At 40.4% G+C, this 26,802-nt stretch overlaps 1 protein-coding gene across 2 annotated transcripts; it reads left to right on the forward strand.

Annotated features, from left to right (window-relative positions):
* The first annotated feature begins 9,304 nt into the window (after positions 1 to 9,304).
* On the forward strand, positions 9,305 to 25,819 carry LOC106603652 (calcium uptake protein 2, mitochondrial). 2 transcript variants are annotated; one of them, XM_082974697.1, is made up of 13 exons: positions 9,365 to 9,543; positions 11,626 to 15,205; positions 17,085 to 17,214; positions 17,406 to 17,437; positions 17,577 to 17,652; positions 17,842 to 17,889; positions 20,803 to 20,885; positions 22,370 to 22,429; positions 22,711 to 22,808; positions 23,125 to 23,296; positions 23,603 to 23,711; positions 24,193 to 24,350; positions 25,583 to 25,819. In XM_082974697.1, the coding sequence occupies exons 2-13, from the start codon at positions 15,170 to 15,172 to the stop codon at positions 25,682 to 25,684; spliced, it is 1,104 nt and encodes a 367-aa protein (XP_082830823.1). In that variant the 5' UTR covers positions 9,365 to 9,543; positions 11,626 to 15,169; the 3' UTR covers positions 25,685 to 25,819. The 2 variants fall into 2 exon arrangements, with proteins under 2 accessions (XP_045573209.1, XP_082830823.1); XM_045717253.2 differs by lacking the exon at positions 11,626 to 15,205 and having other exon boundaries at positions 9,305 to 9,543.
* The last annotated feature ends 983 nt before the right edge of the window (positions 25,820 to 26,802 follow it).

The raw sequence follows: 26,802 nt of genomic DNA on the forward strand, positions 1-26,802 counted from the left end.
ATCTGCTGGGGAAAATGTAGCTAGGAGGTTCACTGCAACTCCCTCAGGATAGATAGAGTATAGCCTATTAAGCATTGCACCGCCCAGAAAGGGTGTGTTTGTGCGATGGTGTGAGAGAGAGACTCTTTGAGACAAAAGAAATACATTGAGACATTTCCACGTCATAAATTGATAGCCTATCAAAGCAAAATGCTGAAGAATTTAAAATATTAAAGTATTTATGGGACATTATTATTTCCATATTAGAAGCGTGGTTGGGGTAATGTAGTCAGTCGTCGGTGTGGTAAATGTTTGCAAGGTGAAGGAAGCATGGAGAGGTCAGCGATAGCCAGACTTGTAAAGTGGGCTAATTAACAGAAGTTGGGTTTTGGAGGAACGCCATCAGTGCGTGCTCTGCAAGCAATGTAGCGGATGAAGGTGCAGCAAAAGCGTGGAGAACGGATAGATGTGTTTATAGACAGCGAGGAAGATGAAGAGCCGAGTGTAATGGGAAGATGAATGTTGAGGAAGAATGGCATCAGACATGATAAAAAAGAATCTGGACCAGTAGGAGTTACATTTTTGGAGAAAGTGGACCCTTACCTTTTGGCTGATCTATTTGTGGTTTCAGGATGGGTGAGAAAGGAGTTGGGGGCAGTTGAATCAGTGAAGGTAACCTTTAGTGGAATTGTGATATTTGTTTGTGTTTCTTCTGACCAGAGGGAACAGGCTTTGGTTACGTAACTTCAATATCTGTTTCTTGCTTTGCTCTTAGGAACAGGGCATCATGGAAAGGAGTAGCGTTAAGTTTGGAGGTGGAGAAATTTAAGTAGAAAATTCCTGTTTTTTGTGATGCCCGCCGTTTGGTGCGTCATAGAACCGGTGGGGAGCGTAGTAAAACAGAGGAGTCATTGTCAGCTTTTTTGAGTTTTGAGTCAGAGCCTCTACCAGACAAAGTAATGTTAGGATATATCAGTTATCCTATTAGAGTTTCATGGTCATGTTGCAGCAGTGTGTAGGAAGGAGATTCCTGTGGGAATTGTGCAGGAAGGCACGGGACAGAGGATTGTATAGTTTTGGTGGATAAAGTTGTGTTTGTCAACGGTAGGGGTGCTCATCTTGCCGGTGGATCGGCGGTGTAAGGTGCGAGAGAGGCAGGTTGAAATGGCCAGAGTCAGAATAGTGCAGAGGGTGTATGCTGAGGTAATGAAGAAAGTGGAGGAGAATGGGTCAAGGGTGAGGGATAGTAGTAGATTTGTGCCAGCACAGAGGGTTAGGGCAACAAGTGAGTTATGCTTCAGTGAGGTTGGCTTCTTAGCATTCATAGCAATGGTTATTAACTGTACCGCAGAAATGGAACGTAAATCACAGAGAATAGATGTTGTGGTGGCAGCTGCAGAGAAGTATTTGGGTATACGAGATTTGACTTCAGAATAGTTACAGGGTGTGTTGAGGGGTGGTGTCAGGTCCTCCCAGGCCGTTGGCATAGAGCAGGAGCAGATAGGGTCAAAGTAGTGGAATGGGTTAGTGGGGTTTTCATGAGTTTAGGTGGCAGCTGCAGAGATGTACCTGGGTGTATGACATTTTAGGGTTAGGGTTAGGGTAAATGGGGTGGTGATTTAAATGTTGATGAAATAGTGTTATATAGGTGTAGGGTTAGTTGGTGGTGCATGTTTTTCCTTTTAGAAACAGGAATAATGAAGAGAATTTAATGTAGGTCAGCCGTGACTTTAGTACAGTAGGTGGCGGTGTATGAACCTTTAAGTTAGATGCGATCCACCAACCCAATCCGAAAGAATAATATGAAGAAGAAGAAGAAGAAGAAGCAGGGTTCGATACTGGTTGGGGAAAGATGGATGAAGAGTTTGAATCAAGCAGAGCGTTGAGCAAAGTTGGTAAAGATGAATGTTCTGAATGGACAACAGTAGTTTCGAAAACTGGAACAAAAAGGAAATTGTCAAAAATTGGAGTGGATGATACGTGTATGAATTATAATGAATCACTTCTTGTTGGGATGTGTTTATTGAGTAAGGATGCATATGTGGGAGACCCGTTTAGGTGTCGAAAATGGTGAAGTATGCACTGGGAAAAGTGGAGTCTGTCAGAGTGATCAGGAGTGGTCATATTTTGATTCATTGTATTTCTGAAGAACAGAGGAAGATTGCAGTGAGCCTCAAAAGAATCCGGACAACAGAAGTTTTGTGTTTTTAACTTCGCAGTAGAGCACCGGTCAAAGGAGTCATCTCAGGGGTGAATACGGATGTTCAGGTTAAATCCCTGAAGACAATTCCTGGTGTGACCCACTGGGTAAATGGAGAAAAAGAAGAAATTCTGTCTGTCCTGTTTTTTTTTTATAAAGAGCAAGTACCCACGCATGTGAGCTTTCGTCCCCAAACCATTGCAGTGTAAGAATTGTAAAGGATTTGGCCATGTTTCAAGTGTGTGCAGACAGACAGAGTATATTGAAGAATGATGTGTAGAAGGACGACGGTGTTGCAATTGTGGTGGGGATCATGATCCCAATTTCCTGAAGTGCCCTGTAAGGGTGAAGGAGATTGAGGTGGCAAAAGTTAGAGCGGTCAATCGAATCTCCTATGTGGAGGCGATTAAAAGAATTGAGAAAACAATTGATGCTAGTGAAGACATGGTGGTGGACACACCACAGCCTGCAGTAAATGTTTGCTGCCAGTCAAAGGATACCCTGGGTGTTAAAAAGGTGGCCCACCCTCCCAGGTCCCAGGTTCCACTTGAGCCTGTGTAAGGATCAGATGTGTGTTTTATTTAATTTTTTTAAATGAAAAGTTGTTTGATTTAGTTTAGTATATTTATATATATTTTGGTAGTTTGGTATTTTTTTGTTTTATTTTCTTCCATATTTTTGAATCATGTTTCCATCCTGCACATATTAAATTGTGTGATCGCCAATATACCATAGAAGAAGAAGAAGAAGAAGAAGAAGAAGAAGAAGAAGAAGAAGAACCACCTGTTGGAAACTGGAGAGGCCACAATGTGGAAAGGTGGCGGAAGCGGACGCTGAAGTGGATTGTGAATCTAATGGTGTTAGAATGAAGGAGAATTGGAGTATTGTCCAAAAGAATGGAAAACAGAGCAAAGTAGTGTACAGTGCTGAGAATGTCTCTTCGTATCTTGTAGGAGTGCGGTTTGTTAATGAGGAGCAGCTGATCAAATTACCAATCTTGAAGAATCCATTTGAGCTATCCAAACTGGTGGAGAGTGTGATGGGTAAAGTGAAGGCTGTGAGGATCACAAGAGGCGGGCTTGTTTAGATTTTTTGTACTTCTGCGTATCAGAAGAAACGTATGTTGCGTCTCAACCGATTTGATAAGTTTGACGGGTGTGTGTCTCTGGAACAGGGCACCCCTCAAGTGGGTAATATCTGACATCACGTGGAAAGTTGATGTTGAAGAGATGAAAAATATTCCTGGAGTGATGGATGCACATCGGATGAATCGTGTGGTGAATGATGAAAAAGTGAAGAGTTTATCTGTTCTTTTGTTTTTTGACATGAAGTTTCTCCCTACTCATATGCAGTTGGGGTATAAACACTACAAAGTCAGAGCATTTATCCCAAGACCAATGCATTGGGATCACTGTAAAGCTTTTAGTCATTATTTCAAGTGTTTGCAGACGGAAGAAACCGAGATATCCAAGTTGTGGAAAAGATCACATCATGTGTTATAAAAGTGATGAAAATGTGACATGTTGCAATTGTGGTGGGAACCATGAAGCCACGTCATTTCAATGCCCGACAAGGGTGAAAGAAAATGAGGTGGCCAAAGTTAGGGTTGTCCAGAGAATTTCATATGCAGCAGTTGTTTAAAGGGTTGAGGGTTTGAATGGTGCTCCTGAAAAGTCCATGCTGGTGGTTAGGCTTCACTACATGCTGCAGGGGTTGCCTTTCACTAGCAGGACCTTGATATTTTAAAGGTTAAGAAGGTGGCCTTTATAGCTATGGTGATCAATGGCATTGCCAAGGTGGAGAGAAGGTGCAGGAAAATATATATTATTGTGGATGCGGCGGAGTGGTTCCTGGGACTGAAAGATTTCTCGGCAGAAGAACATGGAATATTGTCACAACCCGTACCACCCTCTCAGGCCCTAGAGCCTGAGAAGAGAGATATGGAGATTTTAAAGAAGGAAGAAGTAGGAGTTTTGTTTTGGTCAATTTACTATTTTTATTTGGGTGAATTAAGTTAGTTTCCCTATCACGTATGGATTAGATTTTGTAAAAAAAATTCAACCCGTCCAGTTGGTGGCGGCAATACACCTTTTGGGGTTGTACTCCGCTATAAAACCCACAGAAGAACAAGAACAAGAACAAGAACTTTGGCTACGGGGATGGTGGTTGGAAGAGAGCGCTTCTTTGAAATGGAAAAGCGTTGCGGTATCTTTTGATAAAGAATAACATCAAGACGAAGCAGCTGCTTTACAAGTGGGATGCACTGTTGAGCACTACATCCCGAGGGGTTCATGCTGATTGTACGGAGATTGTGACAATCGGTTAAATGGCGTCCCTTGAGAAAGCAAGAACAACATGTACACTACCGGTCAAAAGTTTTAGAAGACCTACTCATTCAAGGGTTTTTCTTTTATTTTTACTATGTTCTACATTATAGAATAAAAGTGAAGACATCAAACCTATGAAATAACACATATGGACTCATGTGGTAAATAAAAAGTGTTAAACAAATGAAAATATATTTTATATTTGAGATTCTTCAAATAGCCACCCTTTGACTTGATGACAGCTTTGCACACTCTTGGCATTCTCTCAACCAGCTTCATGAGGTAGTCACCTGGAATGCATTTCAATTAACTGGTGTGCCTTGTTCAAAGTTAATTTGTGGAATTTCTTTCCTTCTTAATGCGTTTGAGCCAATCAGTTGTGTTGTGACAAGCTACGGGTGGTATACAGAAGATAGCCCTATTTGGTAAAAGACCAAGTCCATATTATGTCAAGAACAGCTCAAATAAGCAAAGTGAAACGATAGTCCATCCTTACTTTAAGACATGAAGGTCAGTCAATACAGAAAATGTCAAGAACTTTGAAAGTTTCTTCAAGTGCAGTCACAAAAACCATCAAGCGCTATGATGAAACTGGCTCTCATGAGGACCGCCACAGGAATGGAAGACACATAGTTACTAGAGGTCGACCGATTATGATGTTTCAACGCCGATACCGATATCGATTATTGGAGGGCCAAAAAAGCCGATATCGATTAATCGGACGATTTGTATATATATATTTGTAATAATGACAATTACAACAATACTGAATGAACAATGAACACTTTTATTTTAACTGAATATAATACATCAATAAAATCAGTTTAGTCTCAAATAAATAATGAAACATGCTCAATTTGGTTTAAATAATGCAAAAACAAACTGTTGGAGAAGAAAGTAAAGGTGCAATATGTGCCATGTAAAAAGCTAACGTTTAAGTTCCTTGCTCAGAACATGAGAACATATGAAAGCTGGTGGTTCCTTTTAACATGAGTCTTCAATATTCCCAGGTAAGAAGTTTTAGGTTGTAGTTATTATAGGACTATTTCTCTCTCTACCATTTGTACTTCATATACCTTTGACTATTGGATGTTCTAATAGGTACTTTAGTATTGCCAGCCTAATCTCGGGAGTTGATAGGCTTGAAGTCATAAACAGCGCAATGCTTGAAACATTGCGAAGAGCTGCTGGCAAACGCAGTAAAGTGCTGTTTGAATGAATGCTTACGAGCCTGCTGCTGCCTACCACTGCTCAGTCAGACTGCTCTATCAAATCATAGACTTAATTATAATATAATAACACACAGAAATACGAGCATTAGGTCATTAATATGGTCAAATCCAGAAACTATCATTTCGAAAACAAAACGTTTATTCTTTCAGTGAAAATAGGAACCATTCCGTATTTTATCTAATGGGTGGCATCCATAAGTCTAAATATTCCTGTTACATTGCACAACCTTCAATGTTATGTCGTAATTACGTAAAATTCTGGCAAATTAGATCGCAACGAGCCAGGCGGCCCAAACTGTTGCATATACCTTGACTCTGCGTGCAATGAACGCAAGAGAAGTGACACAATTTCCCTAGTTTAATATTGCCTGCTAATATGAATTTCTTTTAACTAAATATATGCAGGTTTAAAAATATATACTTGTGTATTGATTTTAAGAAAGGCATTGATGTTTATGGTTAGGTACATTCATGCAACGATTGTGCTTTTTTTCGCAAATGTGCTTTTGTTAAATCATCCCCCGTTTGGCGAAGTTGGCTGTCTTTGTCAGGAAGAAATGGGCTTCACACAGTTCGCAACGAGCCAGGCGGCCCAAACTGCTGCATATATCCTGACTCTGTTGCACAGAACTGACACAAGTGACACAATTTCCCTAGATAAAATAAATGAATGTAGCAGGCAATATTAACTAAATATGCAGGTTTAAAAATATATACTTGTGTATTGATTTTAAGAAAGGCGTTGATGTTTATGGGTAGGTACACATTGGTGCAACGACAGTGCTTTTTTCGCGAATGCGCTTGTTAAATCACCCGTTTGGCGAAGTAGTCTGTGATTCAATGACAAATGAACAGGCACCGCATCGATTATATGCAACGCAGGACAAGCTATATAAACTAGTAATATCATCAACCATGTGTAGTTAACTAGTGATTATGTTAAAATTGATAGTTTTTTATAAGATACGTTTAATGCTAGCTAGCACCTTACCTTGGCTCCTTGCTGCACTCGCATAACACGCAGTCTCCTCATGGAGTGCAATGCAATCGGCCATGATCGGTGTCCAAAAATGCCGATTTCCGATTGTTATGAAAACATGAAATCGGCCCTAATTAATCGGCCATTCCGATTAATCGGTCTACCTCTAATAGTTACCTCTGCTGCAGAGGATAAGTTCATTAGAGTTACCAGCCTCAGAAATTGCAGCCCAAATAAATGCTTCACAGAGTTCAAGTTACAGACATATCTCAACATCAACTGTTTGAATCAGGACTTCATGGTCAAATTACTGCAAAGAAACCACTACTAAAGGACACCAAAATAAGAAGAAACTTGCTTGGGCCAAGAAACACAAGCAATGGACATTAGACTGGTGGAAATTTGTCCTTTGGACTGGAGTCCAAATTGGAGATTTTTGGTTCCAACTGCCGTGTCTTTGTGAGACGCGGTGTGGGTGAATGGATGATCTCCGCATGTGTATTTCCCACCGTAAAGCATGGAGGAGCAGGTGTTATGGTGTGGGGGGGCTTTGCTGGTGACACTGTCTGAGATTTATTTAGAATTCAAGGCACACTTAACCAGCATGGTTACCACAGCATTCTGCAGCTATACGCCATCCTATCTGGCTTGGGCTTAGTGGGACTATCATTTGCTTTTCAGCAGGACAATGACCCAACACACCTCCAGGCTGTGTAAGGGTTATTTGACCAAGAAGGAGAGTGATGGAGTGCTGCATCAGATGATCTGGCTTCCACAATCGCCCGACCTCAACCAAATTGAGATGGTTTGGGATGAGTCGGACCGCGGAGTGAAGGAAAAGCAGTCACCAAGTGCTCAGCAGACTGTTGGAAAAGAATTCCAGGTAAAGCTGGTTGAGAGAATGCCAAGAGTGTGCAAAGCTGTCATCAAGGCAAAGGGTGGCTATTTATCTAACACTTTTTTGGTTACTACATGATTCCATATGTGTTATTTCATAGGTTTGATGTCTTCACTATTATTCTACAATGTAGATAATAGTAAAAATAAAGAAAAACCCTTGAATGAGTAGGTTTGTCCAAACTTTTGACTGGTAGTGTATGCCAAGAGAAGTGCAGTATTATCATAAGGAGACGTATACTTGGAATACGGAGGAGGAATGGAGGGAAAAAGAGAGGCAGAGGAGGTCTAAGAGAGAGAGGGAGGAAGACGGTGAGCTTTAGTCCGTTAAAAATTGAGGGGAAAAAGGAGATGGTTTGTTAAAAAAGAATGGTAGAAAGTATAAGTAGAGTGAGCTGAAGACAGGAAGAGAAATTAAAGTGAATGAGGGCGAAGTATCGGAGGTGGTAGGTGTGGTGAAGTACTCGGAGCCTGAGGCTTGCACCGAGGGTCAGGCCAAAAATTAGTCTGTGACTGTATGAGTGACGTTTTTGGAAAAAGTGGACCCTTGCCTTTTGGCTGATCCATTTTTGGTTTCAGGGTGGGTGAAAACAGAGTTGGGTACTGTGGAATCGGGGAGGGTAACCAGACGTGGTCTTGTGATAATTGTTTGTGTTTCTGCTGGTCAGAGTGAGACAGTGCTCTGCTTTAAACGAATGGAGGCAAGAAATGTGAATTGTTTCGCTCTCAAGAAAAGGGCACAATTGAAAGGAGTGATTACTGGGGTAGCGGTAAATGTAAAAGTTGACCAACTGAAGGGGAAGATTCCCGGTGTTTGTGATGCTCGTCGTTTGGTGTAACGCAGACAGGGTGACGAGAGTGGTGAAACAGAAGAGTCATTGTCTGTTCTTTTTAGTTTTGATGTTGAGTCTTTGCCCGACAAAGTGATGTTAGGATATATAAGTTATTCTGTACGAGCTTTTGTGCAGAATACATTACGTTGTTATAGGTGTCAAGCTTATGGGCATGTGGCAGCAGTGTGTAGGAGGGAGGTTCCTATGTGTGAGAAGTGTGCAGAAGGCCATGAGACAAAGGAATGTGTAGCATTGGGGAAAGTAGTGTTATGTGTTAATTGTAGGGGTGCCGATGGGGCTGAGGATCAGAAATGTGCGAGAGAGGCAGGTTGAGGTTTCCAGGGTTAGAGTAGTGCAGAAGTTGTCATATGTTGATGCAGTGAAGAAAGTAAAGGAAGATGGGTCAAGCGGGAGGGATCCTGAGAGGAGTGGTGTGAGTAGTAGATCTCTACCAGTACATATATGTTTCAGTAAGATTGGATTTTTAGCATTTATAGCAAAGGTTATCAACTGTACTGCAGGGATGGAACGTAAGTTGCAGAAAATTGAGGTTGTGGTGGTAGCTGCAGAGAGGTATTTGGGTGTGAGAGACTTGACATCAGAAGAGTTACAGGGTGTGTTAAGTGGTGATGTCCCATCCTTTCGGGTTGTTGGCCTGAGGTAATTCTAAATAGATTTAAATAGTCGAGTAGGGTGGTATGATTTTTATTGTATAAAAAGTGTGGCGTTAGAATGGTTGGGTCTTTTTTGATTTTTTTCAAGCGAGGTATAAGGGAGTTGTACTTCAGTCTAGTAGGTGGCGGTAATGCAACATATTGGATGTCAGACGCCGTTAAACCTCATCGAAGAAGAAGAAAATTATTAAGAATGTTGGAACCTGACCAGTGGGTGTGACAGTTTATGGAAAATGGCTAGCTGGGGAAGGGCTGCTGGAGTTTTGAGAAACTTTTTGAGGAGACCTTGGTCGTACAGGGCGCTCCATCGTGCCTTGGGACCTGGCATTTTGGGGTCTCTCGTTGGAAGCGGACTGATATTTTATCACTATGAACAGAGCAAGAGGTTTTTTCCCTTCACCGTTCATGCCGAGGAGGAAAAGGTAACGTATATTTGGCGCAGCAGTAACTAACGTTAACTGGATGGATATCTATGTTAGCTAGCTAAAGTTAGCTAGTCAGCCACTATGTTTGACATTTTCTTGATGGTTCGCTACCTGTCAGTGCCTGGTGAATCACTATTTGTTCGCCACACTCGTCTACCATTATCACAACTGAATATTACAGTACACAAGTAAACAGCTCTACATAGGACGATTCGCGGAGTCCTATATAGGGCTAAAGTAAACAAGTAACGTTAGTCAGGGTTGAGGAGTAACGGATTACATGTAATCTGAATATTAGAGTTCACAAGTAACGGATTACATGTAATGGATTACAAAACCGTTCAAACTATGTCTTCCAATGGTTCGACTAATGTCGGCATCCAAAGATGATCCAACTCGAATAAATGGAGAGAAGGATGGCAGCAGTGGTGTAGCCTACGGCGATACGGATATCACTTATTATTGATCTACATAGCGCATTGACGTGAATCATACTGCTGCGCTGTCATTAGCTAGTTGCGCCTTACGGATTGAGGTTGTTGTGCATGGCTGTTGAACCCAATAATGGTTTAATTCAAGAAGCTTAAACTGTCTATCAGTTGAAGCCAGTTAAAAATGTCCTCTTACAACAGCTGCATAGTGCGGAACCTAGCCTATGGAAAACAAGTGGGTGTTTTATTGCTCAGTCTAATTAATTCTGATAAATAAATACAACAAATCCATAGGCCTAATGGACACGTGCTCAAACTGGCACACTTTTGATAGACTTAAAAGGACAATTTGTAGTTGCTACATCCATCTCCATTGAAACAGAGGCGGGCAACCGTTTTGTTATTGTTTCATCTGAGGATTTGCCCTTTAAACAGCTGCATATTATCAAGATATCAGAACTTTTGTGAAATAGCACAGTTGCAAATAGAAATCAAACTGGATGGACATCAGAAATAGTGGAAGGCCAGGACTAAAAACAAGCAAAATATAACTATTGTAAAATACAATGTGTACGTAAAATGTATATAGTATGTATAATCTGGAAGTAGAAGCCTAAGTGTTATTGTTTATTCGTTTACTCCAATTAAGGGAGGGATGGTAGGGTTTGCGGGGAATAATAAAGGAAAATATATTTTTAAAAGGTTTGTGTGTGTGTGCAAAAAAATGTGTATATATTTACCCCACAAAATATATGGGGGATTGGAAATGATGTAGACAATTACATTGATGGAAGCTGCAATCTATCTGCAATATTAAAGCTGATCCACCCCCTTAAAAAAAAGTGTCACCAACAAAAAGGTAAACAATAGGCCTATAGCAAATGCAGCATATGGCATTCATTTTCACATGTAAATAGCACTTGTCAGTAGAGCTATTTAGTGTAAACATTAATATTGATTTATCCTGCAATAGATGTAATTCAATTGGTAACATACATTTTTGTCGTCTTCTAATGCCTCTTAAGGGGAAAGTAATGTAAAAGTAATGGAATGTAATCAAATTATGTTACTGAGTTTGGGTAATCCAAAAGTTACATTACTGATTACAATTTTGGACAGGTAACTGTAACACATTACATTTAGAGAGTAACCTACCCAACCCTGCAAGTAGCCTATTTAAGGCTGCGTACAAATATGGTAGGTAGCTAGAAACTACGACTACTTATTCGGTGGAGTTTACCGGCGGTTGGCATCCAATATGTTGCATTACCACCACCAACTGAAATATAGTATAAATCCATTACACTTTGTGATACAAAAGGGGAAATGGGAAAAATAAAAATGTATTTTTAATTACCCTACCAACTAACCTTATACTCATTAAAACCCACCACCTTATTCCACTACTTTAACCCTATCTGATCCTACCCCAAGCCAATGACCTGAGAGGAGAGGACAGGACACTACCATTCAACACACCCTGTAACTCTTCTGAAGTCAAATCTACTACCTCCAAGTACTTCTCTGCAACTGCCAATGCATCTATTTTCTGTGACTTATGTTCCATCTCTGCTGTACAGTTGATAAACATTGCTATGAACACTTAGAGGACAACCTTACTAAAATTTCACTCATTTACTATTCACAGGGATCCTCTCAGAATCCCTCACCATTGAGCCACCCTCCTCCTTTCATCACTGCCTCACCATACGACATCTTCTGCACTTCTCTGACCCTGGCCACCTCAACCTGTCTCTCTCGCACTGGACACCTCCAATCCCCAGCAATGTGGGCACCCCTACAGTTGACACACACAGCTTTTCTTCACCGGAAATACACATTCCTCTGTCCCATGTCCTCCTACACACTTCCCACATCTTGGAATCTCCCTCCTACACACTGCTGTGACATGCACATGACGCCTATAACACTAGTGTATTCGTCACAGAATCTCTAACAGCATCACTCCTACAGTTGAAGTAGGAAGTTTACATACACCTTAGCCAAATACATTTAAACTGTTTTTCACAATTCCTGACATTTAATCCTAGTAAAAATTCCCTGTCTTATGTCAGTTAGGATCACCACTTTATTTTAAGAATGTGAAATGTCAGAATAATAGTAGAGATGATGATTTATTTTAGCTTTTATTTCTTTAATCACATTCCCAGTGGGTCAGAAGTATACATACACTCAATTAGTATTTGGTAGCATTGCCTTGAAATTGTTTAACTTGGGTCAAATGTTTCGGGTAGCCTTCCACAAGCTTCCCACAATAAGTTGGGTGAATTTTGTCCCATTCCTCCTGACAGAGCTGGTGTAACTGAGTCAGGTTTGTTGGCCTCCAAGCTCGCACACGCTTTTTCAGTTATGCCCCCACATTTTCTATAGGATTTCAGGGCTTTGTGATGGCCACTCCAATACCTTGACTTTGTTGTCCTTAAGCCATTTTGCTACAACTGTGGAAGTATGCTCGGGGTCATTGTCCGTTTAGAAGACCCATTTGCGACCAAGCTTTAACTTAACTTCCTGACTGATGTCTTGAGATGTTGCTTCAATATATCCACATCATTTTCCATCCTCATGATGCCATCTATTTTGTGAAGTGCACCAGTCCCTCCTGCAGCAAAGCATCCCCACAACATGATGCTGCCACCCCCGTGCTTCACGGTTGGGATGGTGTTCTTCGGCTTGCAAGCCTCCCCCATTTTCCTCCTAACATAACGATGGTCATTATGGCAAAGCAGTTCTATTTTTGTTTCATCAGACCAGAGGACATTTCTCCAAAAAGTACAATCTTTGTCCCCATGTGCAGTTGCAAACTGTAGTCTGGCTTTTTTTTATGGCGGTTTTGGAGCAATGGCTTCTTCCTTGCTGAGCGACTTTTCAGGTTATGTCGATATAGGATTTTCCCATGATGTCAAGCAGAGAGGCACTGAGTTTGAAGGTAGGCCTCAAAATACATCCACAGGCACTCCTCCAATTGACTCAAATGTCAATTAGCCTATCAGAAGCTTCTAAAACCATGACATTTTCTGGAATTTTCCAAGCTGTTTAAAGGCACAGTTAATTTAGTGTATGTAAACTTCTGACCCACTGGAATTGTGATACAGTGAAATAATCTGTCTGTAAACAATTGTTCGAAAAATTACTTGTCATACACAAAGTAGATGTCCTAACCGACTTGCCAAAACTATAGTTTTGTGGAGTGGTTGAAAACGAGTTTTATTGACTTCAACTGAAGTGTATGTAAACTTCCGACTTCAACTGTATATCCTAACATTACTTTGTCAGGTAAAGACTCTGAATCAAAGCTCAAAAGAACAGACTGTCACCTCTGTTTCACCACACTCCCCACCGGATCTACTTTACACCATATGGCAGGCGTGACAAACACCAGGAAACTTAAATTGCTCCACCTCCATACTTAACGCTACCCCAGAAATCACTCCCTTCAATGGTGCCCTGTACCTAAGTGCAAAGCAAGATACAGGTCATTCCTCAAGTTGCGTCGCATGGAGTGCCTGCTCCCTCTGATCGGAAGAAACACAAACATCACAAGTCTGCTTCGGGTTACCTTCACCGACTCAACAGCACCCACCATCTTTTCCACCCAACCTGAAACCATCCATGGATCAGCCAAAAGGCCCTCTTCAAAAATCACACTCCCTCTGGACCAAACGTATCTTTATCACAACCATGTCCATCAATGCAATGCAAGGCTCCGAGCTCCTCACAACACCTTCTACCCCTTCCATTTCGCCTCCAGAACTCAAAATGGCATCTGGCTTACTCTGTTTGAACTTGACACCAATCGTCCTCTACATACCCTCTCCCTTGTTATTGCTAGCTTCAACAGATTCTAACCCATACTCTGCCCCCCTCAGTCTTTTCAACCTCCTCTCTCTTTCCCTCAATCCTCCCTTAACCAATTACCTGACTCCTTTTGAAAATATTCAACTTTTCCAAGACAATCTCGTTTTAGCCTCCTCGAGAGATATGCTAAGCCCTGTACTCCCTTCACTTCAAACTCAAGCAATCTGCCCAAAATGCTACTGAACGACAAGCTAGCTAGTGAACTAGCCCCAATCGGCTGACAGCCGTGGTATATCAGACCGTATACCACAAGTATTTTTACTGCTCTAGTTACGTTGGTAACCAGTTTATAATAGCAATAAGGCTACTATGATATATGGCCAATATACCACAGCTAAGGGCTGTAGTAGATTGGTCCTATACCACACCCCCTCAGGACTTATTGCTTATATATACCACTATCCCCAACACACCCCACCATTCCTTCCCACTACTTTTGGGGTAAAAAAAAGAAATTGCACCACCTCTTAAGACATTGGGGGCTTAGCCGAAAGTTACATAGCCTATAAAGGGATAACAAACACGAGCCAAGTAGAGAATAGGTTATAAGACCTCTATGATTCATTTAATTTATTCAGTTCTACCACTAAATTTCTCATTTTTAACAAGGTTAAATATGTTGTAGTAAAGTTCAGCTTCAGTCCACAGGAGGGCACTGTGTCACTGTCAGAAGATGTGTGCTTCAGTCAGAAAAAGGTTCTCTTATCTCTTTGGTTTCAGCTAGCTAGCCAGCCAGCCAAGCTAGCTACAGAAACGAAACCAATCAAATGCACTCACTGGAAATAAACACTTTTCCTGTTATCGTGACTTATATCAACATCAGTTGAGGCTGCTGAGGGGAGGATGGGTTATAATAATGGCTGGAATGGAGCGAATAGAATGGCATCAAACACGCTCTAGCCATTACCACGAGCCCATCCTCCCCAATTAAGGTGCCACCAACTTCCTGTGATCAACATCCTTACATGGTGACCACACCGCTTGCGTTACAAAATGAATGTACACATACATGTTATTCAATCATTGCATCCAAACAACTTGCGCGTGTCAACGAGCGTCTGCATAGCCAGGCGCTAAGATATAACTTGGTTCTATTTGTGACGCTTGACTAGCTGAAAGTCCTGCCTCTCCCATCTCCTCATTGGTTTTTAGGAACATATTCCCATGTGGGTGATTGAGGTCCACACTCCAGCCCAGTTGGTGGTGGTAATGCACCTTAAAGTTGGTTGCCAACCGCCATATAAAGTCCATAGAAGAAGAAGCCTGAAGGAGGAGATATAACTAGAAACAAACTCGATTTACCCTTTTATCTGTGGATGAATTGTCGCAGTAGAGGACCTTGTGCATTTCAGGTAAAATAACAACCCAATGTTTATCGCAGGACAAATAGTGCTAACAGCAAGCAAGCTAGCTAAATTCCCATGAATGTTTAATGCTTTTCGACTTGTCCCCAAATGATTAACATAATTGTAATATAGTTTCTTCAGAGTTTGTTTTGATATTTCAACCTACGTGTCCTGATCGTGTCTGGGGTGGATGGACAAAATCAACATGCGCGAATGCACGATCTAGTCAGCATGTTAGCTTTCCCATTCACTAAATAACTCCGACTGACACACAATAGCTTAAATTAGCCAGATATGCTGAGGGAGACTAGCTAGTTAGTATGAAAGTCCAGAGAGGACATATAAATAAAACATTTATCTCATGTTGATCACAATTTATTTATTTCATGATCAAGACATAACAAAAGTTGTTTTGTTGACATCACGATAAACTCTATATATAGGAGTGGACATATTGATGATAGATTAAAAGTATGGCTGAGGCGGCAGAGCCCATGTTGGATCAGCGTATAGCGTAGCGATCAATAAAAAGAAACTAAGGGATGGTACCTTAGATGCTAACATCATGCTTCCATTTGCGTTTTGGAGCTCAGTATCAGTTTATAAGTTAGAATGTTAGGAAGCCAAATTGCCTGTTACCTTGAGCTAAGAGCTTGTGGGGAATTTAAGCACTTTACGACACCTGTAAGCCAGCTCTTTTTCTCCTAGGCTCTGTGGCACCCCCAAGACCACAGCCAATCGCATGCGAGCAACAATGCCACTAACTTGACGAATCTTGTGAGCGAGCGCATTGCAATCAAAGCAGTCACAGGGTTCCTTGATGAGGTGGTTCTCGTGCATCTGGACAAATGAATGGATAATACGTGGTACTTTGGATTCATCTCATCTCGACAAAATGTTCTCGTGATCACGATTAAACAACTTTTGTTATGTAGTGATCATGAGATAAATAAGTTGTGATCTCGACATAACGAGGGATTTATTTTATTCATATGTCCTCTCTTGACTTCTGTAAGTTAGCTATCACCAACTCTGCACAAACCAAGGGGCCAGGGTTCCGGTCTAGAAGCACTGGTTTGACTTCTCCTACATATTTGCTTCGGTATTGCAGTTTAACTGACCCCCGGCCCAGAAACAATTTCCATAGACGGTCACATACAGAAATCAGATTTGAACATTCCTAATAAGACACTTTAGTCATCAACTTTGTGCACAAAACATCCATTGAATTATTCAAATAATTGTTGCTGAGGTGGATTATTATTATTAATTATTTTTTTCATCACATTTTTTATAGTCATCCAATGTCTTCCTTGTTTTTGGATGACCAGATGACGTCGCTGCTCGTTGACGCTGACCCCTACCTTTTTGATGGGGGAAAAAAATTACCTTTTCTCTGAGCAATTTTATTAGTATAAAATAATATAATTTCCCTATTTTTTTGGAGCATACAATATAGCTCAGGACGTGGATTATTTATTTTATAGTCATTTTTGCTCATCTTTGTCAAGGGTGTCAATCATTTGGGACCCCACTGTATATCCATAGTAGGTAGACAGTTCTTACTAAATCGGCATCCCTTACATCACCACACCGAGCAGTGCACAAGAACGTATTCAATCCAGTTGTTAGACCTATGTTTTCTATTTTAGGGGAAATTGTGCAATCAGTAGCCTTGATAAATTGATAGCTGAAGCAAGTAAAATGTATTAACTAATTGCTGTTAGACAAATGACAGACAGTCATGCAATGTGCCACAATAGTTGGTCAGGAGTACTGACAATTCTTCTATAGCCATTACCTTATCCAATTTTCAGCTTTGCACTGCCCTTGTATTTTAGACCTTGTCCTTCTTTTAGTGCTAATGCTTCCTTCCATATTATAGTTGCTTCCAGTGTTCCAGCTGTCTGCCAGACGGATGTGCTTTAACCAGTTTGCTTCCATGACGTACAATAAGGAACTCTACATGACACCAAGGGATTTCCTCTTTTCAATCATGTTGGAGAATGTCGACCGTAAGTACAGTAGTATCAGATGATAGTGTCCATGTTGTAAAATGGCCTAGCTGTTAGAAAAGGGAATACTTCATGATGTAATGAATTGAATTGATTGGCATATGGCTACACAAGCTCCCTCTGTAAGTGTATTAAATTTTGTTCCAGGCAAGAACAGCACTTTACATTATTTTCCTTTCATCTGCTATTAGGTAAATTACCAAAGAAAGCTCTAACCAAAAAGGTGAGTGTTGGGATCGGGTTAACTCATTGTCATAATGTGTTTTGGATTTTAGTCCATTCGTGCAATGCCATCAACAGGAGCATTACAGCAAGAGAAGACTATTGGTTGTTTCTCCTTGTATAATTTATGATACTTGCAGGAGGTGGATAAGATGCTGGATGCTGCCTCACGGGTTCAGGCAGGTAACAGTCTGTTCAGAAACTTCGGAGACGATGGTACGTTTTCATGCTATGGTCAAACAGCCTCACTGGTGCTGTGTGCTTCATCAATGTAAAAAGATGCTGGATAGTTATACTTCAGGCAGAAAATATGTATTTGATCACTGTGGGAGTGTCAATCTAAACAGGATAAATGAACACTCACTGAAATGTTTGTGTGATGGAGAAGCATGTTTTGTCTTGCAGGTCTGATATCCTACACAGAGTACCTGTTCCTGTTGACTATTCTGACCAGTAAGTTATAGACCCAGAATGACATACAGCGGAAACAGCCCTCCCTTTCAATGACATGCATTTGGAACCGGCATCCTCTAATTCTTACACAACACATTTTACTTCATCTGGGTCGTGTGGATTAGGAGTGTTGTTTTTGAATGAAAAGCCAATTTTTTTTTTGTCAAGTTAAAATAACATCAAATTGATCAGAAATACAGTGTAGACATTGTTAATGTTGTAAATTACTATTGTAGCTGGAAACGGCAGATGTATATATTTTTTTATGGAATATCTACATAGGCCCATTATCAGCAACCATCACTCCTGTGTTCCAATGGCACGTTGTGTTAGCTAATCCAAGTCTATCATTTTAAAAGGCTAATTGATCATTAGAAAACCCTTTTGCAATTGTTAGCACAGCTGAAAACTGTTGTTCTGATTTAAAGAAGCAATAAAACTGGCCTTTAGACTAGTTGACAATGTCTGCACTGTATTTCTGATCAATTTGATGTTATTTTAATGGAATTTTTTGGCTTTTCTTTCAAAAACAAGGATATTTCTAAGGAGGGAGAGAGGGAGGGAGGGAGGGAGGGAGGGAGAGAGAGAGGGGGAGAGAGGGAGATCTACTCATTCAAGGGTTTTTATTTATTTTTACTATTTTCTTGTAGAATAATAGTGAAGACATCAAAACTATGAAACAACACATGGAATCATGTAGTAACCAAAAAAGTGTTATAAAATATTTTTTATTTGAGATTCTTCAAAGTAGCCACCCTTTGATGACAGCTTTGCACACTCTTGGCATTCTCTCAACCAGCTTCACCTGGAATGCATTTCAATTAACAGCTGTGCCATGTTAAAAGTTAATTTGTGGAATTTATTTCCTTAATGCGTTTGAGCCAATCAGTTGTGTTGTGACAAGGTAGGGGTGGAATACAGAAGTTATCCCTATTTGGTAAAAGACCAAGTCCATATTATGGCAATAAACTCAAATAAGCAAAGAGAAACGACAGCCCATTACTTTAAGACATGAAGGTCAGTCAATCTGTAAAATTTCAAGAACTTTAAAAGTTTCTTCAAGTGCAGTCGCAAAAACTATCAAGCGCTATGATGAAACTGGCTCTCATGAGGACCGCCACAGGAAAGGAAGACCCAGAGTTACCTCTGCTGCAAAGGATAAGTTAACAAATTAACTGCACCTCGGATTGCAGCCCAAATAAATGCTTCATAGCGTTTAAGTAACATACACATCTCAACATCAACTGTTCAGAGGTGTAAGGAAAACACTACTGAAGGACACCAATAAGAAGAAGAGACTTGCTTGGGTAAAGAAACAGGAGCAATGGACATTCGACCAGTAGAAGTCTGTCCTTTTTGTCTCACAAAGACACGGAGGTTGGAACCAATAATCTCACATTTGGACTCAGACAAGAGTAGGTGAATGGATGATTTCCGCATTTGTGCTTCACACCATGAAGCATGAAGGTGGAGGTGTGGCGGGGCTTTGCTGGTGACACTGTGATTTATTTAAAATTCAAGGCACACTTAACCAGCATGGCTACCACAGCATTCTGCAGCGATACGCCATCCCATCTGGTTTGCGCTTAGTGCGATGATAATTTGTTTTTCAATAGGGCAATGACCCAACACACCTCCAGGCTGTGTAAGGGCTATTTGTGCTGCATCAGATGACCTGGCTTCCACAATAACCCGACCTCAACCCAATTTGAGATGGTTTGGGATGAGTTGGGACCACAGAGTGAAGGAAAAGCAGTGCTCAGCATATGTGGGAACTCCTTCAAAATATAGAAAAACCCTTGACTGAGTAGGTGTGTCCAAAGTTTTGACTGGTACTTGTATCTTTCTTCTTTATTACTTTCAAACTCTACCTCCCCTAATTGGAGAGAGCTAGTGAGCAACAACGCTTAGGCCTCTACTTCCAGCTTATACATATTATGGACACAGTATTTTACAATAGTTGTCTTTTGTTTCTTTTTACTCCATTCCTTCTTTATAATTTACATGCATTAACGTGTGTGTGTGTGTGTGTGTGTACGTGTGCGCGCTCTTGCGCACGCATCTATCAGGTACATGTCAGTACATATAGTGGAGACACAACAAATGGGTGACAGTTGTCGATGTGTTTAGAGGGTCCCTGGTTCGAGCCCAGGTTGGGGCAAGGAGAGGGACTGAAGCAACACTGTTACACAAGTACATATAGTACCACCTTGTTTCACTCAGTTTTGGAACACTTTCTTCTGTTGAGTTTTGCCTAATGAACAGGACCCTGGTTTAGTGCAGCTGTAGCCTAAAGACGTGACCAGGCAGTGCCACATTAGTGAGCTCTCATATACTTTTCTGCACGCACGGCACAACCATGCCTTGTCGGACCAGCGCAACCATAATTGTCGCAATATTTTTGTACAGGAGCTGGCTCCTTATGGATTGCCGACTGTCCGTTGCCTGTGATATTCTCAGGACCTGCAGTTGTCTGCACATTAACTTCAGTTATTGACATTGTACATTAGATTATGGTATCTGTCCTGTTTAGGATAGTACATTGTGTAGCCTGTTACTTTAACACATTGACTGAACCTGGGTGGTATCAGTTGGCACAAAACGAAAAAGGACATCTTCAAACGGTCCAATAGAACACTCATTTTCCATTGATGATAGTTTTTTGTTGCTGTTTTCGTACTTACTGAACACACTGCCCATGTGATAGTGTTTTGGCGACTTAACTTCCTCATTCAAAATGTTGCCCAGTCACCAACAATGTTGTGCTTGAATCATTATTTCAGGAGACCCTGCTGTTAACCTTGTGGCGTGGACAGCAATTGAAAACTAACCGCTCATCTTGTCGCTGCTTTGTTCTGTACAAGCAGCACCTAGTGACGTTATTTTCTAACAGAAAATGCATTGTTATTTCAGAGCCACACACAGGATTTCATATAGCTTTCAAAATGCTTGATATTGATGGCAATGAGCATGTGGACAGAAAGGAGTTTCTCAAGGTATGTTTTATAATCTATGTTATAAAATGTTCCTTAAAGGGCCAATCTGCAGTTCAAACAACAGCAAACGGGTACCACTCCACAGTTTTGGGTAAACCGCTTTGGGGTGGTACTCGAGAAATGTAACCACTCTCAAATTCATAGACAGGACTATGGATGCAACGACTAACCATCCATGAGATCAAAATAATAGTTTTAACTATGTTTTTAAGCTATACAGTGTTATTTTACAATTGCATTGTTTATAAACAATGGAGTAAATCAAGCTTATATTTTGGGTTCTGATGGGTTTAGACATTTGAACTAAGCTCATGAGGAATTTATAAGTTATATTCAAGAATCAATAGCTACATATCATTAATTTTATATTTAAAAAATGGATGTAGCAATCACAGATTGCCCCTTTTAATGTTTTATTTTATGCTTCTCAAGGAATTGATGGAATTGTATTTTTAGTATTCAGTCTCATGTATTGTATATCTATATAAAGTATCCACACTTCAAAATATTGCCGGCCCTTACATGGACATTACCTAATTGGAGGTTTTGACATACACGCTCCTACAATGAATGAGTACTATGGACACTTGATGCTAACGCAGAGGTACTGTATGGCCAGTACCTTAAGTCTGTGCCACATATTTGTTCCTCTGCACTAGTTTCTCCCACCTCAATTGGTTCCATCTGTCAAAACATTGGCCTATTCATTCTCAGTCTGAGGCATCACATTTTACAAGGCACAGAAACTAGCTTGGAAACATACTGTATTTGCTAGTTGGCTTTAGCACAATACAGTATGCATACATGGCTACAAAAATGCCTGTGACTATACAATTTTGTACTAAACCAGTGAAAAGTTGATTCCCTAATTTTGAACAGAGGCTGGGAACCACAAGGGTTAGAGTTAGACCACTGTTGTGTTCCTAAAACCCACTGCACGTCTAAAAGGTGTTAAGCACCTCCAGTTAGATTATGGTTTGTTTTAGAAGATGAGTTCCACACCTGACAAAGTAGAGAGGAGCAGCATGGATTTAGTGTGTTTGAGGGGATCAGTGTGAGCAAAGCAAGGCAAAGGATATCTAATCTTGATCACATAATAATTAGTAATTGGGATGCAAGGTGATTTGTAGATTAGTGATTCTGTGGGGTCCAACCGCTTTGTAGTCGATCTCAAACACACACTGTTTGCTGTTTCATACTGTTTCCAGTTATAATATTAGAGTGAGGCATTGTGGGTAGTTGATAACCTTTTGACTAATGAAATGTTCTCTGTTATTGCTGACATTTCTTGGATAATTCAGATGAGTAAGAGGTATGTATGTGTTATTAGTGAGTTTAACTGAATTAGTAGTTTCCCGCATTCTGAGAACATGTAAGCTAGCTAAGAAATGCTCTCACAAGTAATGTTTTTAGCTTAATCTTCTGTTTTATCTGCATTATTATAATGCAAGGAATTATTGTTGCTGCTTTATTTTATGATGAAGCTCAAGAAAATCATTGGGAAAAGAAAAGAGACGGTGCCTAAGGAAGGTGCCACAGACATGGTGAGTCAACACTGAACTTTTATTTTTAAGGCGGAAATCTCCTCCTTATTCATGTGACTTTTGGAAACACTTTTTTTTAGAATACTTTATATAGATGACATTGAATGTCCTTTGGGGAAATGCCTATTGAAAGCACTAAGGCTGGCCAACTGTCATTATACGATAATGTAAACCGTTGTGTACGGGCTAGAAAAATTATTGTTTACTTGTATTTCAAGCGTGATGGGGCTTGCAGTAATAACAAAGGCAGGAAGTGTTGAAACTTGATGTCATCTAAACAGAAACCAGTCGCAGAGGGGGATGATGTGAACACTACACTGCAGGCCTTCTTCTTTGGCAGGAATGGTGAAAACAAGCTTCAGTACAAGGGATTTTGCAGGTAAAATATCTGTGGGTTACCATGTAGTATCATTGGTGTTAAACGGTATAGCTACTCCCAACCTTTTCTTTGTAGGTGTCCCTAATCCTAGTAAAATCATGTTTTCGTTACTCCGTATAGACACTGTATGAATAGACTTCAGAGTAGGAGTGTTGATCTAGGATCATTGTTGCCTGTTAGATCATAATGAATATGGTTACATGGACAGGGGGAACCTGATCCTAGATCAGCGCTCCTACTCTTAGACACTTTTTGAATACAGGCCCAGAACTGACCTAGTCATGTTCAGTGTCTTTACTCTGGATTTCTCCTCTAGGTTCATGGAGGACCTGCAGGCGGAGGTGCAAGAGATGGAGTTCCTGCAGTTCTCCAAGGGTATGGACACCATGCGGCGGGAGGACTTTGCAGAGTGGCTGCTGCACTACACCAACGAGGAAGCCAACGAGGCCTACTGGGAGAACATGAGGAAGAGGATCCCCGCGGGCCAGGTAAAAAGGACAGTAATCCACCCTCGTTTCCTTGAGGTCATCACAGATTAGTAAGGGTTGTAATAGGTGAAAGCGAGGTTGCCAATTGCCACCCAATTGTTTTCCCCAATCCAACAAATTCAGATATGGGGGTCACTTTTTATTGAAGGAAGGATGAAATGTCAAAATATTCGGATTGGGATAATATGCAGTCATGTCAATGTACCTTCAGGTCTAAGAAGTTGTGAAATATAACACATTTTGGGGGGCTCTCAAGGGGTGACTTATCAATGTACGACTTGGACATTTGTCCCTCTTCTCTTGTAGAGCATCACATTTGATGAGTTCAAAGCGTTCTGCCTCTTCACCAACAACCTGGAGGACTTTGCCTTCTCCGTGAAAATGATAAGTGAAGCCAACCGACCTATCGGAATTGGTAATTTTCTTATTCTATATTGTTTTTTGTAGGAAGGACATTTTGTCAGAAATATTCTGATGTTACACAGTCAATTCACTTTAAAGCAGCATTCAGCAGTTGAAACAGTAACAAAGCGCACTCCCTGCCCCTGTTTCAGTAAAAAGCTGAGGGAAGCTGCTGGAGAAATGTAACCACACTCAAATTTATATCCAGAAGGACTGACCATCCATGATATCAACATTTTAACCATGTTTTGAGGCTATATTGTGTTTATTTACATTTACTTTGTTTACAAACATTGGCGTAAAGCAAGCTTATTTTGGCTTCTGATGGGGTACGACAGTGGAACTAAGCTCATGAGACATTTCTAAGTTATATTCTTCCATGGATACGTATCATAATGAATTTATTAGTCCAATAATAGACGTAGCAACTGCTGACTGCCCTGTTAGCCAAGTACATTATCCCTGATAGTTTATTCCCCTTGCATTCTCTGCAGTCCAATTTAGGCGAGCTGTGAAGATTGCCACAGGGCACGACCTCTCTGAGAACGTGCTGGACACTGTGTTCAAGATCTTTGACCTGGACGGCGATAACTGTCTGAGCCACAAGGAGTTTATCGGAGTGATGGAAGACCGAGTACTGCGCGGCTTGAAGGTACTGGGGGCATTTATCTATCAGTTGAAGCAGTCCTTTAGGGCATTATTTGGTCTTGAGATCCACGCTTAACTCTAACTTTCATGCAATTCTCCAATTGACGTTAATAATCACTGTGATGTGAGTTGCGGTCTCTGTATGAATTGTGCTATACAAATAAAGTTTAGGCTGAGGCTGCATGACCTGATCATGCAGCCCGGTGCTTATCCCTCCCCATTCCTTCACGTTCCTCACTTTAGGCTACTCACCTTTATGAAAACCCGCAACATGGTTTACAATCTGCCTCACATTTCTGAACTAAAATAATATATTTGACATTTATTTCACCTGTGCTTTTGAATATTTCCTGCATGTATTATTTTAGAACACATGGGTGTGGTTTTATGCTGTCTGTTTTAACTCCCCTATCAATTCATGTAATCTATTTGAGCCTAATACAGACTAAAACGTTGTTTGCAATGATGTAATCGTCCTAGATATGCTGTCATATCAGAGGCCTACCCTAAATTACAGGGGGGGGGAGTTAATAGCTGCTTGTAACTCCCCACCTGAGAAAGGAATATTAAATCACTATTTGGATGTCGATCATGTCGTCCAAAAAAAAAATTATGGAGGGGGAAAAGGAGCAGAGATTGTTTTTAAATAACACGTGCAGTAAAGTTGTTTAGTCCTGGGTTCAGTTTGTCAAAAGTTATCTGGATTTTGCCTATTGGATAGGATTAAATGCATAGAAATACAATGAATAGAACGGATGAATCAGTCTTGAATGGGGACTCCCGGTCTATTTTTATGCTTTTAATCCTATCTGATAGGATAGGGCCCTGGTGATCAGGTCATGCAGCCACTCTGGGAGGTTTATTAAAGCTGCAATATGTAACTTTGGGCGACCCGACCAAATTCACAGACATTTCAGTTCTGTCATTCTCATTGAAAGCAAGTCTAGGAAGTGGTATCTGTTTTATGTGTACTATTTCTATGCTCCCCGTTAAGTTTAGTTTTTTTGTCTTTTCCTTTCGGTTTTGTATACTAGCTTCAAACAGCTGAAAATACAATATTTTTGTTTATGGAAAAAATACTTGTTATTTTAGATGGTACAATGAATTATCTAAACAATGACTGCTTGTTTTGTCGGCAAACTATTAGAATTAAGCAAACTATTAGAATGTTAGCAAAGTGATTTTTGCATATTGTACCTTTTTAACGTTTATTATGTGATGTCTGTATTTCCCCAGGTGCAGCCCCAGCGTGGCATCACAAATTACTGGAAGTGTGTGAAGAGGGAGACACTAAAGGGGGCACAAGAGGCCCTCCGGGACACCGGAAGCCCTTTTTGAGGGGCTAGACCATTGGATGGAGAAGTGCCTTACGAGTGTTTACTGGGTGACTCCAATGTAAAGCATTGATAGTTGACCATTATCACTGGATATTTGTCAATGGAATATAAACATGGTCCTAATGATCTAAATCAATATTTTTCAGGCTTTTTGTTTGTGAAAATATTATTGCAATATACAGTACATAATCTATGGGTGAGGTTTATTCTAATAGAAATTGGTTGTGATGCTTGATACCAGTCTATGCATACAAGGCATATAAATGAGAGCTCTTTTTACATTTTATTGAAGGTGTCTTGACACTTTTTACCCTATTTCCCTCCTCAAATGCAAGTGATTTGTTTACAGGTAGACATGGTTTACTGTGGTATCATTTGAAAGTTCTAAACTGCTGAGTCATATAGGTGGAAAGAGTCATGTTAGCAATGTGTTGAAGACAAACATATTTCAAAGTATAGTTGTGTTGTAATAGATTGGCACCCTTGCACGATTCACTTTCATTTCTTGAAAAATAAGTTGACATCTAAACTTTTTGTTCACCCATGTATTTAAGAACTGCACTGGATCCCCCAAAAAAATCTGAAATTAAGATTGTTCACTACAAAGTCAAATGGCGTGGACAAAAGTATTCAGAATTCCAATTCATTTGGTTGAAGGCAGGAGATTCTTGTTTACGGTGTAATTTTTCACCTGTGGTAAGTTGCAGGTGCTTACAGGGTACAAAGCCATTCAATACGTTTTGAAACAGAACAGTCTGCTCCATTGCACTCCATTGTAAAGTGCAAGGGTGCCAATCTATTAGATCAAAGCTGTGTGTACTTTTTTTTTGTAGACTAAATAAATTGAGAATTGCTGCATTGCTCCTGGAATGTGCATTTGGGAAAGATTCAGACCCCTTGACTTTTTCTCCATTTTGTTACATTACAGCCTTATACTAAAATGGATAAAATACTTTTTACCCCCTCATTAATCTACACACCCCATAATGACAAAGCTAAAACTTTTTTTGTGAAAATGTCTTAATAAAAAACATACTTATTTACTAAAGTATTCAGACCCTTTTATGAGACTTGAAATTGAGCTCATGTGCATCTTTCTATTGATCATCCTTGATGTTT

This window comes from Salmo salar, chromosome 04 (genome assembly GCF_965601325.2).
Source record: "Salmo salar chromosome 04, fSalSal1, whole genome shotgun sequence".
NCBI classification, from domain to species: domain Eukaryota; kingdom Metazoa; phylum Chordata; class Actinopteri; order Salmoniformes; family Salmonidae; genus Salmo; species Salmo salar.

What these genes read in the sequence shown, in the direction of transcription:
- LOC106603652 (XM_045717253.2), top strand. Translation starts at nt 9,355, where the DNA reads ATGGCTAGCTGGGGAAGGGCTGCTGGAGTTTTGAGAAACTTTTTGAGG. An exon ending in CCTGTTGACTATTCTGACCA is followed by an intron (nt 17,890 to 20,802) that starts GTAAGTTATAGA and finishes TTGTTATTTCAG; the next exon opens with AGCCACACACAGGATTTCAT. An exon ending in AGAGGATCCCCGCGGGCCAG is followed by an intron (nt 23,297 to 23,602) that starts GTAAAAAGGACA and finishes CTTCTCTTGTAG; the next exon opens with AGCATCACATTTGATGAGTT.